This window comes from Fusarium pseudograminearum, chromosome 1 (genome assembly GCF_000303195.2).
Source record: "Fusarium pseudograminearum CS3096 chromosome 1, whole genome shotgun sequence".
Taxonomy (NCBI): Eukaryota; Fungi; Ascomycota; class Sordariomycetes; order Hypocreales; family Nectriaceae; genus Fusarium; species Fusarium pseudograminearum.
Genome location: NC_031951.1, coordinates 3,336,690 through 3,351,760, shown reverse-complemented (window position 1 = coordinate 3,351,760; position 15,071 = coordinate 3,336,690). Strand labels below are relative to the sequence as shown.

General features: G+C 49.2%; 4 protein-coding genes across 4 annotated transcripts; all 4 read right to left on the bottom strand.

The window, feature by feature from the left end:
- Nucleotides 1–185: 185 nt before the first annotated feature.
- On the bottom strand, nt 186–1,899 carry FPSE_10714 (uncharacterized protein; the record flags this gene model as incomplete). The annotated part of the gene is made up of 2 exons (XM_009263831.1): nt 186–1,557; nt 1,625–1,899. 2 exons carry the CDS (start codon nt 1,897–1,899, stop codon nt 186–188), a joined length of 1,647 nt encoding a protein of 548 aa, XP_009262106.1.
- Nucleotides 1,900–2,832: 933 nt separating this feature from the next.
- Nucleotides 2,833–3,977, bottom strand: FPSE_10713 (uncharacterized protein; the record flags this gene model as incomplete). The annotated part of the gene is made up of 3 exons (XM_009263830.1): nt 2,833–3,394; nt 3,456–3,699; nt 3,749–3,977. 3 exons carry the CDS (start codon nt 3,975–3,977, stop codon nt 2,833–2,835), a joined length of 1,035 nt encoding a protein of 344 aa, XP_009262105.1.
- A 2,430-nt stretch (nt 3,978–6,407) lies between these two features.
- On the bottom strand, nt 6,408–6,712 carry FPSE_10712 (uncharacterized protein; the record flags this gene model as incomplete). Its single annotated transcript, XM_009263829.1, has 2 exons — nt 6,408–6,504; nt 6,645–6,712. The coding sequence occupies 2 exons, from the start codon at nt 6,710–6,712 to the stop codon at nt 6,408–6,410; spliced, it is 165 nt and encodes a 54-aa protein (XP_009262104.1).
- Nucleotides 6,713–9,757: 3,045 nt separating this feature from the next.
- Nucleotides 9,758–12,352, bottom strand: FPSE_10711 (uncharacterized protein; the record flags this gene model as incomplete). The annotated part of the gene is made up of 1 exon (XM_009263828.1): nt 9,758–12,352. The coding sequence occupies one exon, from the start codon at nt 12,350–12,352 to the stop codon at nt 9,758–9,760; it is 2,595 nt and encodes an 864-aa protein (XP_009262103.1).
- Nucleotides 12,353–15,071: the final 2,719 nt, after the last annotated feature.

The window sequence follows — 15,071 nt, the reverse complement described above, 5'->3', positions numbered from 1 at the left end:
TCATGCACATCATCTTATCCAGACAAGATATGTGACATGCTCAACCAAATACCAACGCCCAACACACCTCAACAATCTGTACAATACTGTACCCTTGGATCGCCGCCTAACAAATTAAGAAATACAGAGACTCCAATATCGTTCGTTCATCATGCTTCATACTACAAACCAAGTATGATTTGCATTCAGTATCCGCTGATAACCTTAACCTTGACGTGCATCCCTTTAGCGGGCCGGGCCGTTACACCGCCCCGAATTTCCACATTCTTCTCGTCCATCTCCTCCGGATTCGCCAGCGAGAACTCGAAGCGACCGATCCATGCTGCCAGGAGACAGGCGAACTCAGCCTTTGCAAAGCTCGATCCGATACAGCTTCTAGGCCCATGCAAGAAGGTCAAGAACGCGTAGTTGCTGTTGGCTCCCCCGCTTGCGGCCTTGCGATCGGCACCAATCTTGTTCTCTCCGCCTGCTGATAGCCACCGGTCTGGATTGAACTGATCTGCATCTGGCCCCCAAAGATCGTGGTCGAAATGCGTCGCCCAAGGTACAATGACAATTCGAGTACCCTTGCGGATCGTCTGTCCTAGAATTGTGGTGTCGTAGGCAGCATCGCGCATCGTCAATGGTACAGGAGCGTAATATCGTAGAACTTCACTACACACCGCGTTCAGATATGGCATGCGATCGATGTCAAGGCTGGTGATGTCGACATCTGAATCTACCGATGGTAAATGTTCTCGTATTTCTTCCCTGAGCCTGGTTTGAATATCACTGTGCCGAGCCATCATATAGATTGCCCAAGTCATGGCTGACGCCGTTGTCTCGTGTCCAGCAGCGAGGAACGTCATGAGCTGATCAACCAGGTTCTCGTCAGTGAAGCCACCACTCTCAAGGGCCACCGAGAGGATATCAACGTCGGCTTGCTCCTTGTTGGCCATCTTGGCCTTCTTCTCCTGAATAAGGTCTCGGCAAATTGCTCGAATATCGCTTGCAGCCTTGGCAATGTCCTCGTTTCGACGGAAAGGCAGTTTGGTGATAAACTCCATGGGAATGATCATGCCAACGAAAGCAAGGATTTGGGCTTGGCGGGACGGCTTGAAGATCTTGCTGTATGTCTGTGCCAGTGTGTTGTTCGGGTTTTGTATGGCGCCAAAGTCTCGTCCCATCCCAGCAAGGCCGATGATATCGAGTGTTGCCCGTGATGCCCAACCAGAGATTTCCACCTGCGTCTCTTCTTGCTGGCCAAACTCCGCCATCATTGTCCGTGTCACTTCTCGAGCTTTACGCCAGAACACCGGATACAAGTTCTTGATATGGCGAAAGGCAAACGCGGGTGTTAAGCTACGACGTTGCATCTTGTGCTCATCGCCTTCAGCAAGCAAAACACCAACTCCAAGGATGCGGCCGATAGACCATCGAAAGTGACTGGGTTTCGGAAAGGCGTAGCTGTTGGTGACAAGAACCTCAGCCAACGCCTTGGGCGAGCTTACCATGACTCTCTCCTGATTAAAGAAGCCACGATAGCATAGCAATCCGTCATTCGGAATTTCAGAGGCCCTGGGCGTTTCTCTGTCAGCAACCACTATATACAACGGGATAGCACCCGAGATGAACATCTACTAACCATTGTCGCATCGGTACACCAGAGGGCTCGGCCATTATCTTCTTGGACTGTCCCATGAGCCAATGATTGCCAGAGGGTCCTGGAAGATGTCGCAGTGGCGACACGAGCAATGGATATACCCATACCGCCCAGACGATCCAGACAGCGAGTCCAGCAATCCAAAAGACGGGAAATCGACCCAAGAGCTGGGACTTGGACCAATCGTCATGTGTCCAGGCGAGGGTCAGCGTGCTTATGGCAGAAGTCGCCGTGATAATCTCCCACGGCAGGCCCATGATGACCCAAACTCGGGTATTTGTGCTGAGAAATGATGGATTGACAGTCAATCTACGTGTACAATCGTCGACTAGATGCAAATATCTGCTAACGGGCGAGTGTTGCGCGTCTTAACTAACCCAGATCAAGGGAGTACGGAGACAGGGGAATGGTATATAAGCGATTCGTCTATCTTGCATGTGGTGGGGATGCCCCGAATCCCCAAGACCGGCTGTCTGAGACTATAGGTTCCAAGACTCGAGTCGTCAGAGACATATGAATGGATGCCTCGGACTCGCAGCGCATGGCCCCGACCCGGTGGTCAACATTGCGCCGCGCCGTCCCAGCTGGCATCATCGATACAATAAAACAAGAGGGTCTTGGTTGCAGACCTGGAAGCGCTAGTTCTATTATAGTATCGCTTGCGGAGAATGGGCCAAGCGTTTCATTTAGCCCCACGGAACAAGTTGACTGGGGTCATGGAAACACAGTTCTGCCATGTATGTGCATTTGTTAACACGCTGATTTGTGTCTTGTCTTTCAACAGATATTATCGCTAATTCCGCTACGGTAATAGGTCACCCGTTTAATACTGCAGTGATCCTCCAATCTTGCCCTTGCGCCCCATAAAACCACTTTCAATATCCGACCTTATCCGTAAGTTTGTGGCCCAGCCAAAAGCAACCAGAAACAACTCCCAAAAATCTGTTGACCTTGTGCAATTTCAAAAGCTTGCAGCAAACTCCACGCAAAACCTTGTTATATACCATCATTGTATATCTGAAACTCGAGAATTCCTAGATCGCACCCGCCCAGCATGCTGCAAGATGCCAGATTATGACTTGAAAGAGTTAATAACTCCGACCGTGTTCACCCTACCAGCCTTTTTCCCATTTGTGTCTAGCTGGCTGATTGACGATCTGGAAAATTGTTGACGACCTCGTATAGACAACCTACCATCTCTGATTTGAGTGATAAGGCATATCTGGTGCGGTTTCGTTGTTTCCCAGACCTTCGTAAGGCGAATCAGTCTGCACTTGCAAAGGGTTTCGAAGAGTCCTGGCTCTCGGGTGTTGATCCTGTGCATCTTGTGAAGGATACGGAGATAGCTCTGGCAAAACCGCGGGAGACAGTTGAGTCTCTGCGCTGCGATCTTGGGCTGATATCGACGCTGCATTCGCATCCTGGGCGTTGCCTCGTACCCATTCCTCAGCCTGCCTTTCCGCTGCCAATTGCTCTGGTTGCGGGCGTATGGCGGGTAGTTCAACAGCAGACAGAGGCGTCTCGGTGGAAACTGCTCGGTTGCGGGATTCGGGAACGGATAGAGCATCGTGCGTGTTCGAGTTATCATGACGTGCTCTGGTTCGGCGGTGCTGGTGTTCAATGCCTTCTCTCGGTGGCGATCTTCTTACTGCTGTTGCGGTGTGAGGCGGAGAGCCATTTCGTCGATCCGCAATTGAATGGTGAGCTCTGAGATGGACCAACACCTCATCTGGTAATTGTTGAGCCACCATTCTGCTCAACGTGTTAGTTGATTGCTCAAGTGAACAATCCAAAACTGAATATGTTTACGTACCCGGGAGGAACATGGAGGCCTCGGGACCTCATGAGATTCATGAATGCCCTACTAGAGCTACCGGCTTGCGTCTTTGGCTCCGCATGAAGCTTGTCTCGACAATAGGGACAGCTATCCGAGTCCTCAAACCATTTCTTGATGCAATGGTCACCAAAAACATGCCCGCATTTGGGCAACCGAAGAGGGGCTTCTTTAACGCCCTCGGGGGTTTCTACGCAATAGTCATTGTAGCAGATGACGCAGCCTGGAAATTATAAGCATCCACCTCAACTCGAACATGGGGGATTTCTCACTTCTGTCTGCTTCGGGTAAGTCTTGCAGCTCGACACTCTCGAGCGATCGAAGTGTCATCTTGGAAGCCACCATCTTTGTCGACACGGAGCCTCTTGCGATTTGCATTTGCCGAAGAAAGACTTCGTCAGACTCTTGGGAGGAATCTGAGCCACCTGGACTATGAACAACGTAGTCAGGAGGGCCATAGTATCCTTCGTCCTCATCTTCACGCCCGATTTCTGTCGTCATGGTGCGTGATGAGGTTGACCTGCGTTGTCGCGGATGAGATCTACGGTATCCGGCTGAGGGAGGGGCGGGTCCTGAAGAACAACATTAGCACCTGCAAATCGTGTACGAAACAAACAGGGTTTAGCAAACCCGCGACCTGGTGTTACTGGAAAGAAAAATCGACATATTGGCGAAGTAGAAGGGAACTTACTGCTGGGAGAAGAGATACCACCAAAACTTCTGGTTATGGAGGCTGTAGAAAGGTGGCCTCGCCTCGTTGATGATGGGTAATACGGATGAGGTGGCTGAGGGGCTGGTGCAAAACTCGAACCGTACTGGTTGTTGTAGCTGTGACCAAAGTTATTCGCTCCCGATTCGGGATAGGCGTAATTTGGGCGATGCATTGAATTGGCTTCTGGGCCCGGTATAGGTGACTGCCAGTCCATATGTGTATGTGCGATACTCGGGATTTGGTTTGCGAAAGCTGCATCGTGGCTGTGATTGCCAGTGCCTGCAGGTACCGGCGGAACGGGGAACGGCCTGCTGCTGCGATACAATTGAGGATGGCCACTTAACCGTGGTGATACTGACCTAGGCAGCATATTTGGAAATGGACTAGAAGGGGGCAGGCCTTGGAGAGGTGGTAACATAGCTGCGTGCTGGCTATATGGATCCGGACCAGAGCCGGGCGCAGGCGGTCCACCGTGGTGTGAATAAATGTGAGGGAGGCCCAAGGTTTGTGCTTGCCATGGATAGGGACCTGGATTTTGTGACTGCGGATGGGATGCCCAATAAGTCGAGGCAGAATGTACTGGATCATAATGACCGTTGGACCGGTGGTGATTGCTCGACATAACATAGTCCATGGGCTCCATCACGGGCAAACTGGTCCGAATTTGATGTGATGTCGACCTATTCTTGGCTTACTGATAGGGCAAGTCGCTCGCAGAACACAGGCCCACCTGCCGCTTATTGAAGCTGCAAAGGCGAGTAATATCGTGGTGAGTAGATCCGACTTTGGTGGCTTTCAGACAGCACAAAGCTCGAGGAAGAAAGGTAGGCGAAGTACTGATTGCACAAAGGTCCACGTAAGAGATGGATGGGTATGTGTATTCGTATTATATGAGTTGGACTAGTACTATTGGTAGCACGCTGCAGTCACAAAGCGGTGATCGGGGGACGCAGAAAGGTTGTGGTCATGAGACCATGACACCCCGGACGCCGAGGCAGGGCAAGTAGAGCGGATAGCCAGTCTTTTGGAGAGAAGGTTGAGACTGAGAGTCAGAACCAGAACCAGAGTAAGAGTGGGAATGAGAGCAAGGACCAGCGAACGAAAAGTTGGCCGTTGAGGAAGCTAGAGAGGGCGAGAGAGACTGAGAGCGGCTAGGTGTGAATATGGCTATCGGTATGAATGCGTATGGTTTGATTAATGATGAGGGGCAGTCGTTCGTTATCGGATATTTGCGATAACGCCGATGACGACGTAGTTTCAACCCTAGCGGCGGCGTACTGCGAAGATACGATGATGAGGCGGGGTTTTGTCTGGCAATTGAGCGGAAGTGCGTTTGCGTCGTCAGAGTCAACCACAGGGTGAGTGAGAGTGGAAGAGGGGAAGAGAAGAAGAGGAGAGAAAGAAGACGGAAGATATGGAGGGAGAATATGGCAATAATATGGTGCGGAGGACAAAAGAGTTTGGGACAAGGCAAGGGAATGAGATGCGAAGAATAAAGCGAATGCCACGTCTTGTGCGGATGAGACCAGACCAGACCAGACTCCCTACAGTGGCTAGGACCAGGCAACGGACGGGCGGACAAGTGGTGATGCTGTGGGTTGATTACAGGGACAGGTCAAGACAGGCCGGTTTGGTTGGGGTGGAATTAAAAATGCACGGTAGGTTGGTGCTAGGCAAGCTACCGTGCGATGCGGTGCGGTGCAGTCATGGAAGGTACGATATGGCGTCTTTGGTCTTTGTCAGTGTCTTGCACAAGCTGATTTTGTCACGTCCCGGCTACGGCAGGTAAGGGAAAGAGGCCGTTCTGGGCCGAACCTGCCAAAAGTGATACGGTCTAGAGTATTGAGTTGAGAAAGTACCGGATACCTAGCAGTCACGATATTGGGAGGCAAAGGCAAAGACAAAGACAAGATACAGGTGTAATCGATTCATGAAAAAGCTTTCACCTAGCACTATTGCCATGCTGAGACACGGCTTTATTAATCATAAAGGTCAAAGGTGGAGAAGAGAGGAGACGCGGCGGTGGAAATGTATTGCAAAAGTGCTGATGCAGGACTGGGCAATGCAGGCAGATAGGATATTGGAACCCGGCAAAAGGAAAACAGACGAGATGGCATTAATAAGTGGAAGCTCGGCTTCAATGGTGGACGTTTGCAGGCGTACGAGGCGTCTAGGTAGTGCAGCATACCGGCCTTAGTACCCAAGTAGCAGAAAATAATTTAAATGCCCGGCCTCACTTGGCTGAGGACGGCACAAATGACAATACAGGTCAGATTCGGTTTCTTACGGAAGGGGGCGTGAAGACGGAATGGGTGCCTGTAACTTGTAAGAGAAGGGAAATAATAAGAGAGGGAGAGAGCCTTGTATCCCCCCAGTCTGGCGCATTTATTTTAAGTCTAGAGAGGGGGAAAGCACAGGAAGGAGAGTGAGTGTGAGAAACCCTGGCGAATACATACCATCCATCGCCAGGCATGTTGCATTGTTGGCAGCAGTCGGCAGCAGTCGCAATTCGGCGGATGGACATGATGATCAGAGTCAGCAACTCAAAATGTGCCGAAACGCCGACCGCCCCTTGTAGCTTGTAGCTTGTAGACGAGGAGAAAGTTATCAATGCGGGACTAGAAGGGAATGATTGACGAACCGAACTAAACAGGATGGCGGAGTTGTGATAAGCGCAATGGCCGAGAATGGATCATCGAAAACGAGTATCAGCAAACGACTGCACATATCCGGAGACTGGGGGGTTGAAGAAGTGGACGAAAGAGACGCGAAAACAGTAGTAATAATAAATAAGCAACTATGGATATGTTTATATCATCAATATACCGTAAACAACGGACAAAAGTACAGTCGACAGTAGAAAAAAATATCCCACTTGACTACTAATCCCACTACTCGATTTGTATAGTACCTCCACTTCCAAGAACGCAACAAGGCGACCCAAAAAAGAGTCATTTCTGATTCATGCTCATAGTTATGGTCATGTGCAGACAAAAGTCTAACCGCCAACTCAGCTGCATGCGCAGGGTAGGAAAGAAAAGAGGACAAAAAGGAAAGGTCAAAGCCCGACACGACAACGCAACAGTCGCTTCATTAGCCATCCCATGAAAGTCCAAGCCCAAGCCCAAGCCGGCGCGACCCCCCAATGGCCAGGGATCATCGATCAAGCCAGCGCACTGAGAACCTAGCACCTAGCTCATGGCTTAAGCCTAATGGTCGCTGACATTTCATTTTCTAGCTTCGGCGTGCACATGATGCAACGAGGAAGCAGAAGCCATGATGGATGGGATGTCATGGCCAAGGCTGGCTATTGGACGGTTGGAGCATATCCGTCCAAGGATGGAGTTAACTTTAGGTTGGCGGTGTTGTGGACCTGGGTTCTTAGGTGACTCCACAGTGGGAGACCACTGAAAGAGCTTCGTTGCATTCGCTCAACTCAATTGCTGAACAAACTCTCAGTCATCATCGCGATGATGGCATCCCCGATGGACTTCAGTTGACTGTGGTACGTACGCGTATCATAAAATAGCATGATATATTTCCAATTAACTCACATAAAAGACTTTTAACATCGGTAGCCGTCATATAAGCAGCGCCTGGAATTTGGTGGAGCATACCACTAACCTAATATCAGTATACACATTTGATTGTGCCCATCATATGTCACAGCATACCCTACGCAGGGGTCATCAATACAAGCCAAAGTTGTTAAAATACATAAAGTCTGCGTACGGTGTCCTGCATCGTCAGACCTCAGCCAGTTATGTAAAACTATTCATCATTCTTACAAGCACCATGATGGCTCAGCCGGAAACATGACCCATCATGTGAGTGTCCACCGCATCACATCACATTACCCATGATAGTACACAACAAACGAGTCCGAATCTGCCGATGGGAAGTATACGAGACTAACCAAATAATCTTATCTCTTGTGTTAGATATGGAACCGAGTGGACACCGAAAATCGATTACGAAGGGACGCAGCTCCAACTAAACTTAACCATCGTCAACCTTGCGTTCCTCTAGCGTTCAAAACCCCAAAAAATCCATTCAAGTCTAGCTGCAGGCATTCGATATGTCGCTCAGTACAATAAGCAGGAAACCTGCATAATCACATAAGAAGGGTCCTACTTATCCGGATGCAGTAAAGTCTCTTTTTCCACCCAAGGCCAGCCGCCTGGTTGCGCAAAATGCATCAGAATAAAAAAAGAGCCAAATGACATATCGTTGTTGGTGCTCGCCATCAATTCACATGGCATTGCTTCCCTTTACGAACTTTCCTGCAGCAGACAGCGAAGGATAGTTGCTCGGCCTGGGTATCCATAAGTAAAATGTGTATCAGATATGTTTCCTTGACGGCATAGCCGAGCGGATACCTGCTCCAACCGCAAACACAACACCGCACAGCATGAAGAAACCTACACAATATATCATTTCCTAGCGAGTGATATTACTACCTTAAACAGCCACTGTGTAATTCACACCTCCGATTATTACATGTTCAGGAACTTGTCGCGTGGTACTTACTCAACCACCTGCTTGAGCATCCTACCCATGCGAATGAGCGACAAAGTGGCTCAATATCCGAAACTCTGTCAGTCTTTGAAAACACCAACAACAATGACAAACATTTTAAGATACGAGGAATAAGTTTACGGCCAATTTGCTATTTGGATTCTTCCACCAGTTATCGAAATCACGGCAACAGAGTCTTCAATTATACACGTAGCATTCCTCTTATGCGCCTTTCAACTTATCCATCCACAACTTGATGGGATTTGCAACCCCCAATCCCCGCGCCGCTTAGCATGCCTGCTGATCACCTATAGCTTCGACAACTGCATCCAGCTACTTCAATCTACAAAACGAATCAAGTCAAGCTCTAGAAAGAGCCTCAGAATTCGACTTGATTCTGGCTTAGATGTTATTGGAGCACTCGCTTGTCGACGGGATTGGTAATATGGTAAGCTCGAGGACACGGAAAGTATCGTCACACGCAAACATTTCATTCGCCGTCTCCATTGTTCAAATATTAATGACAAGTAGATACACCCTCGGAGCTGGCTCGTTTTGGTATTTTGGTGCTTATTTCCTATTCTGTTTCGTTGCCCGGTCTCGGCTTAATAGCTGACAACAACGCACAGCCGATACATAAATGACCATCCCCCGGGCACGACATGTGGGAGCGTCAAGGCATGCATCAATGCAGAAACCTTGTGATTATTTACTAAGTTCGGAAACAGGCTTTGTCTTCCCTACTTTGTCTCATGGCGAGGCAAGGCCTCATTGCTATACTGGCTACACGTCTCTGTTGCACACCTCGCCAATGCAAGAGACAGATAATATTGCCAAACGATGCAAAGTCTTTGCTATTAGCCCATTCGTCCCGGCTCACAACGGCTTCCGTCCGGCCTAGGTTGCTGGTACGTGCTGCAAGCACACGCCTATACCTCCACCATCGCCTCGGAGAAGGTAACACTGCAGATAGGACTCATTTCATTCGAAGCCCGGCATAAAAATCTGGCCACAAGGTGTTTGCTTACAGCCAAGTATCCGTATCCTGTTTTCATTTCTTGGGCAAACGATACTTCCCGCCAGCTAGCTCCAACTTATTCTCCGCCACCTTTTCTGCCAGAAACTCTTGCAGCTCCTCATTAGTCCACGGACAGCCGTCGGGAATCAGCATCTTCATCATCATCAACATCTGGGCAAGCGGCATAGTTGGTGCTGAGTTTGTCAACATGCCCACGATAAATTGCCAGTACACGGTGCGCCGCTCTTGGTCCTTTGAATCGATCTTGGGCTTGCGTGGAGACGGTTGGCCACTGTCAGCATCGTGACTATCGTCGGGCGCATCTGCGTCTCCAGCCTCATTTGCGTCGTCAAGTTTCTCCAACACCACATAGGTTCGATTGCCGATATCACGAATCACGCGCTTAGAGACCCAGAATTTGAGGGCAAGCACAAGAAGATCTTCATCGATCATGAGTTGTTGCCATATCCCGTCGAAAGTCCGCTGTGTAGGACCAGACTCGCCTTCATTGTTTTCATCCTGAAATGCGTAGATGACTGCAGCTTCGTATGTCTTGCATTCGAGCTCCACTGACCGATCTTCAAAGTCGAGCTTGACAGTTGCCGAACCCAGCTGGTCCAGCCAGTTGAGTTTACGTGATGTCTTGAGCCGTTCAAATCCTTGCTCATATCTCTTTTGCATTTCCGTGACAGGCGCCGGTACTGTGAACGGCTCTTTGGGTAGACTAGGCCAGAATAGTCGTGATAGGATCTTGGAATGATAGACAGGTGTCCCCGGATCGCTCGAGGGTTGCCGGATGTTCCTGCCCAGAACTGCATCGACTTTCTTCGAGTCTTGGATATCCTTCATCATGACATCGCAGTTTTGTAGAGCACTCTCACCGAACCGTTTCTTGAGAAGGCTCAACACCTTCGTCTCTTGTAGAAACGTTGCCTGATCTGAGAGGAGTCGCTCCGCGATAATCAGCTGGAACTCTTTGATAAAGATATCCTGAGAACCAAGTGCATTGATGAGAGTGCCGATGACGTCCTCGTTTCTTGGTCTCTTGTAGTTCACACCTGCGTCCACGGGGTCAGGAACCCAGGTCATATCGTTCCAATCAAGATCCCCATCCTCAACCTGGCGCCTCTGTTGCTGGGAGGCCACGTTAAGCAGTACTGCTAGCTCTGCCAAGTTTGCTTTTCCTTCTTCTGTTTCGGCATCGCTGGGGTTGGAAAGCAGTCCACCAACAACGATTCGAATAGCATCGTCTCTTTGACAGAGATACAACTGCAGAGCGTGAACGACACGGTCAAGGAGGACTTTAGAGTGGTCCAAGACGTGGAACGTCCGGATCATGGAGATGTACGTTTGAAGGATATCAGAGGTCGACCTTCCGGGATGGAGGAGTCGCTTCTGTAAGGCCGCGGAGAAGGCGTCAGTCAGTTGAAGACGACGTTGTGGTGTTGTGACGGCAAGACGAAGATCTTCAAGGCCACCTCTACTCCCAGGCCACTCCAAGGCAATGTCAAATAGTTCCTGAATTCGTAGTATTGCAAGACGTCCTATCGCAATATTCCTCCAGCACTCAACATCACTCCACGCAATGTGCGTTTCGAGGCGGCTGAAGACTTCGACAGCGAGACGCCCATATTGATTCTCGACCCATTCTGAAAGATGACCTAGACAACCAGAAGAGATACTGGCGGATGGCGTCATCGAGTGCTCTGGAACTCCCCAAACCCCTGAGTATGATATCCGAATGAAGTCATTCATGCTAGCATCCATGATTTCTGCAAACAGGACCTGGAACTTCTCCCCTACTAGACCAACGTTTTTTAGGGATTCTAAGAGACCCAACAGCTCTTTGCGGGCTGCCGAATCATCTCCTTGCGACTCTAAGCCTGATGTAGATACATCATAACGCTTCCCTATGCCAAGGTTAAGATGGATAAGGCGTCGCAGGACACTGGTCAGAGCATCCGTCAGGCCTTGGTTTAGAGAATTGCCTATAATAGCATGCAGATCTCGACAGAATTTTGAGAATGCTGCGTTTGAGGAAGTGCCGTCCTCGTAGCCTTGTATAATGAGAGTCAACCCCCAGTGATACTGTCTATGAGCTGCCTCAAGGGTTGAGATGCTCGAAAGCAAAACTTGTGTCTGGTCGTCCTGGCTGGCACATGCAGCCAGCAGGGGCATAACATGGTGAACAAAGTGTTGGCGTACTTGATGCGTATGCCATAGTAGAATGTCTTCTGTGTGAGTCGCCTCAGGCAACAAACGGGCAGAGTCGAGAAGCAGGACGATAGAATCACGAACACCAAAGTCAACCTCTTGCGACTCTGGTGGCAAGGTCCCAAAGGAGTCTTCGACGGCCACAGAAGTAGGCAGCTGTATCTTGGAAGTGACGGTATGCCATGCCCGGTCCCACCTCACTTGGTCATCAGCATGATCGAGAGTCTCATGAAAGAGTGGTGGTGGTGGGGGAGGAGCATGTTGAGATGACAACGCGTGGGGACCTCCAAAGGCAGCGCCTTGATCCGTGAAGGTAGCGATGGGCGTTGAGCGAGGCGTGGGTGATGAAACGTCGGTCTGAAAAACGGACCGGAAGACCTTTTGCTTGCGTGCTCGATATCTCGACGCTGTCATGGCTATTGTGGCATAGTAAAAGCGTGGTCTAGGCAGGGGGTGAGAATGTCAACAAAAGACTTGATGTGGTTGTTGCTAGCGCGTGCGAAAGACAAAAAGGCGGGTGAGGCTTCGCACCGGGTAACTGCCGTTTACGTAACGTGCTGGATGTAGCACCTTCATTCCATCTATGTGGGGTGGAGGTATGACGGGCTGCACTTGCGTCTTTGACGTTGGACGGCCCACCCAATCAAGATTAAGGCGGCCGACTCACTTACACGATTTACCGTGTTGAGCTTAAATGGATCCAGGAGGATGAACCGTCTAACCGGATAGAATCAACGGTGATAGCGACTAGATACGTACTATCTAGAGCTACCAATGCTTTTTCGTCTGCTACTACAATGTACAGAGATTGTTTACTGCGTTTCAGATAAGGTATAAAACTTTCTCGCCTAGGCGTTTCACTAGCTGGGGTTTCGACCAGAGCTAGAGCCAACCAACAAGTTCATCATTGAATCTGACTAGGACAAGATTCTTGAGATTGATTTTGATGTCGGCAGTTTGATGTCAGATCTTCGTGTTTGATCCATAGCCCCACAGCCAAAGGTTTAAAATTGAAGTACGTGCAACGAGTAAGGCAGACTGGCACTGACTGACTGCGAACATATGTGCCGAGTTTCATCGCCACTCAGCCACAAAGGATTGAATACCTATATCAAAGTCCAGGGATGGTTTAGAGTCCGATCCCTGGTGTTGCTTGGGAGGAGTGAGCAGAGCACCTAACTATGCTAAGGATACGGAGTACGTACATACATGCAGACAGATCACATCCTGGTTAGGGAGGAATAAGCTAAGCATTCTCATCAGGGGCATAATTTTGGCGAAAGTGAAATTATGTCCGACTCGGCCGATGAGTTTCTGTTATCCGGCTCCGAAGGATAAGGACAGACAATCGTGGGTCTTTCACGGATTGAGACCTCCAGCCGAGATCGCCTCGTCTACCTTATTGGCCGAGACGTACAGTAACAAATCGCGGCTCTGAGTATGGTTCGATGCATAAGGACTGCTGGGATGCCGCTTGTTGGAGTATTAGCCATCTTTACTTGGCTGCATGGACTTGAACCCAGCTATTAGACTATCCGGATGGAGCAGGCCCAAACGATCCGGTCGGACAATAGAAAAACGAGCGATCTTTTCGCTAGTTAGCTCTATCCTATCCTGTCTTGCTTGGCTTTAACAAGTCCGCTTAGTAGGGATTCAGACCGTTCACACGGGTCGGGGAAATTAGCCTGCTACTTTACGCTTATGGTGTAGAATCATAACGGAGTTTGCCGTTTAGTCTAATATCATTCTACCTACCTAACCCACTTGAATTCGCCGAGACAGCATGTTAAAGGAAAAGCGTGTGGTATGGGGAGTCCTCATGCTCCGGTGTGAGCGTTGATTCAACTAGGTAGCTATGAATAAAGGAGAAATTGTCATTTTACTGTTTTCAATACCCAGTTCGTCGGAGTCTCGGAATTCCCAGAACCTGGGAAGCCCTTATGCTGGTTTATTGTTTGTTGTCTGTGTCTGTGTACCTGCGTCCGGATGGACGGTAAAGAAAGGGAAAACGCGGGAACAGCTTCTGTTCTTGCTCCTAACTCCGTGCCATTCCCCCCTATCGAGCCAAGCCAATGCTAATCTACACATATCCACCTCCACGTTTGGATTATATTATTCTGAATTGGATGTTAAATCCCGGTTCTCCCAGCCCTATCCAGAGCTGTTATGCCTTGCCATATTGCTCAGGGTAACATTCTGCAACGGTTCATGTCTGACCTTGATCCTTCAAACATTTCCTGCTGTGCCCTACCTGTACCTACCACATGTATCATGGTTAATTTCTTGTGCTAAGAAAGCAAATCAGCGAGATTCAGCCTTGGGAAACCGGGGTTATAGCATGATAGCAACAGTCAAGTTGTCAAGGATGAAGCGACCTGCACGCGTTGCAAGGTCCCAAGTTCTAACCATAGGGAGTTATCCGAAAAAGGAAGGAAACATGGCCTGATGAGTTTTGGGTCCGAGTCTTTTGTTCAAATGTTGGCGACGATCCGATCCACTGCAACACTTGGCGGTTGACCCATCGACGTGGTCACGCACGGCTTCGATTGCTGCATCAGTCACCACAAGCGATAGACCACGTAGATGCACGCATGTGTACAAAAGAGTAAGACAAAAGAAACGACAGAGTAGCATTGGCATTGTCCAACGTTGCAGTAATAATGTCATTGGGGGCTGTGACGTCGTAGATATATGGGCTGGTTAGTATTCTATTCTGTCAGTTTTCCATTGATATATCGATTCTCAAGTTATTGCTCTACATATACCTAGTAAGTAATAGTTTATAAATTGCCTGGAGCTCTGAAGATGCAAATATCCCTCCTGGTTTGGAATTGTCCCGACTATGAGGATACCGAGAAAACATCCTTGCGTTTGGGAGAAAAGTACATGATTTCTCCACTGTAATTTAGCCTTACCTACCTTACCAAGAGTAACTACTCTAGACAACGGAAAGGACTCGATCCGTACCAGCTAACTCGAGAACCAATTATCTCGCGTATCCTAGTTAAAACAAGCAAGTGGACGTTGAGATAATAGAGTGTCGATCGAGCCTTGAGCCTTGTAGCCTTATTTCCAGTCATTCCCACTCTATTTCCCTTAATCACATCCATCGCGGCCGCTGGTGCTGATGCTT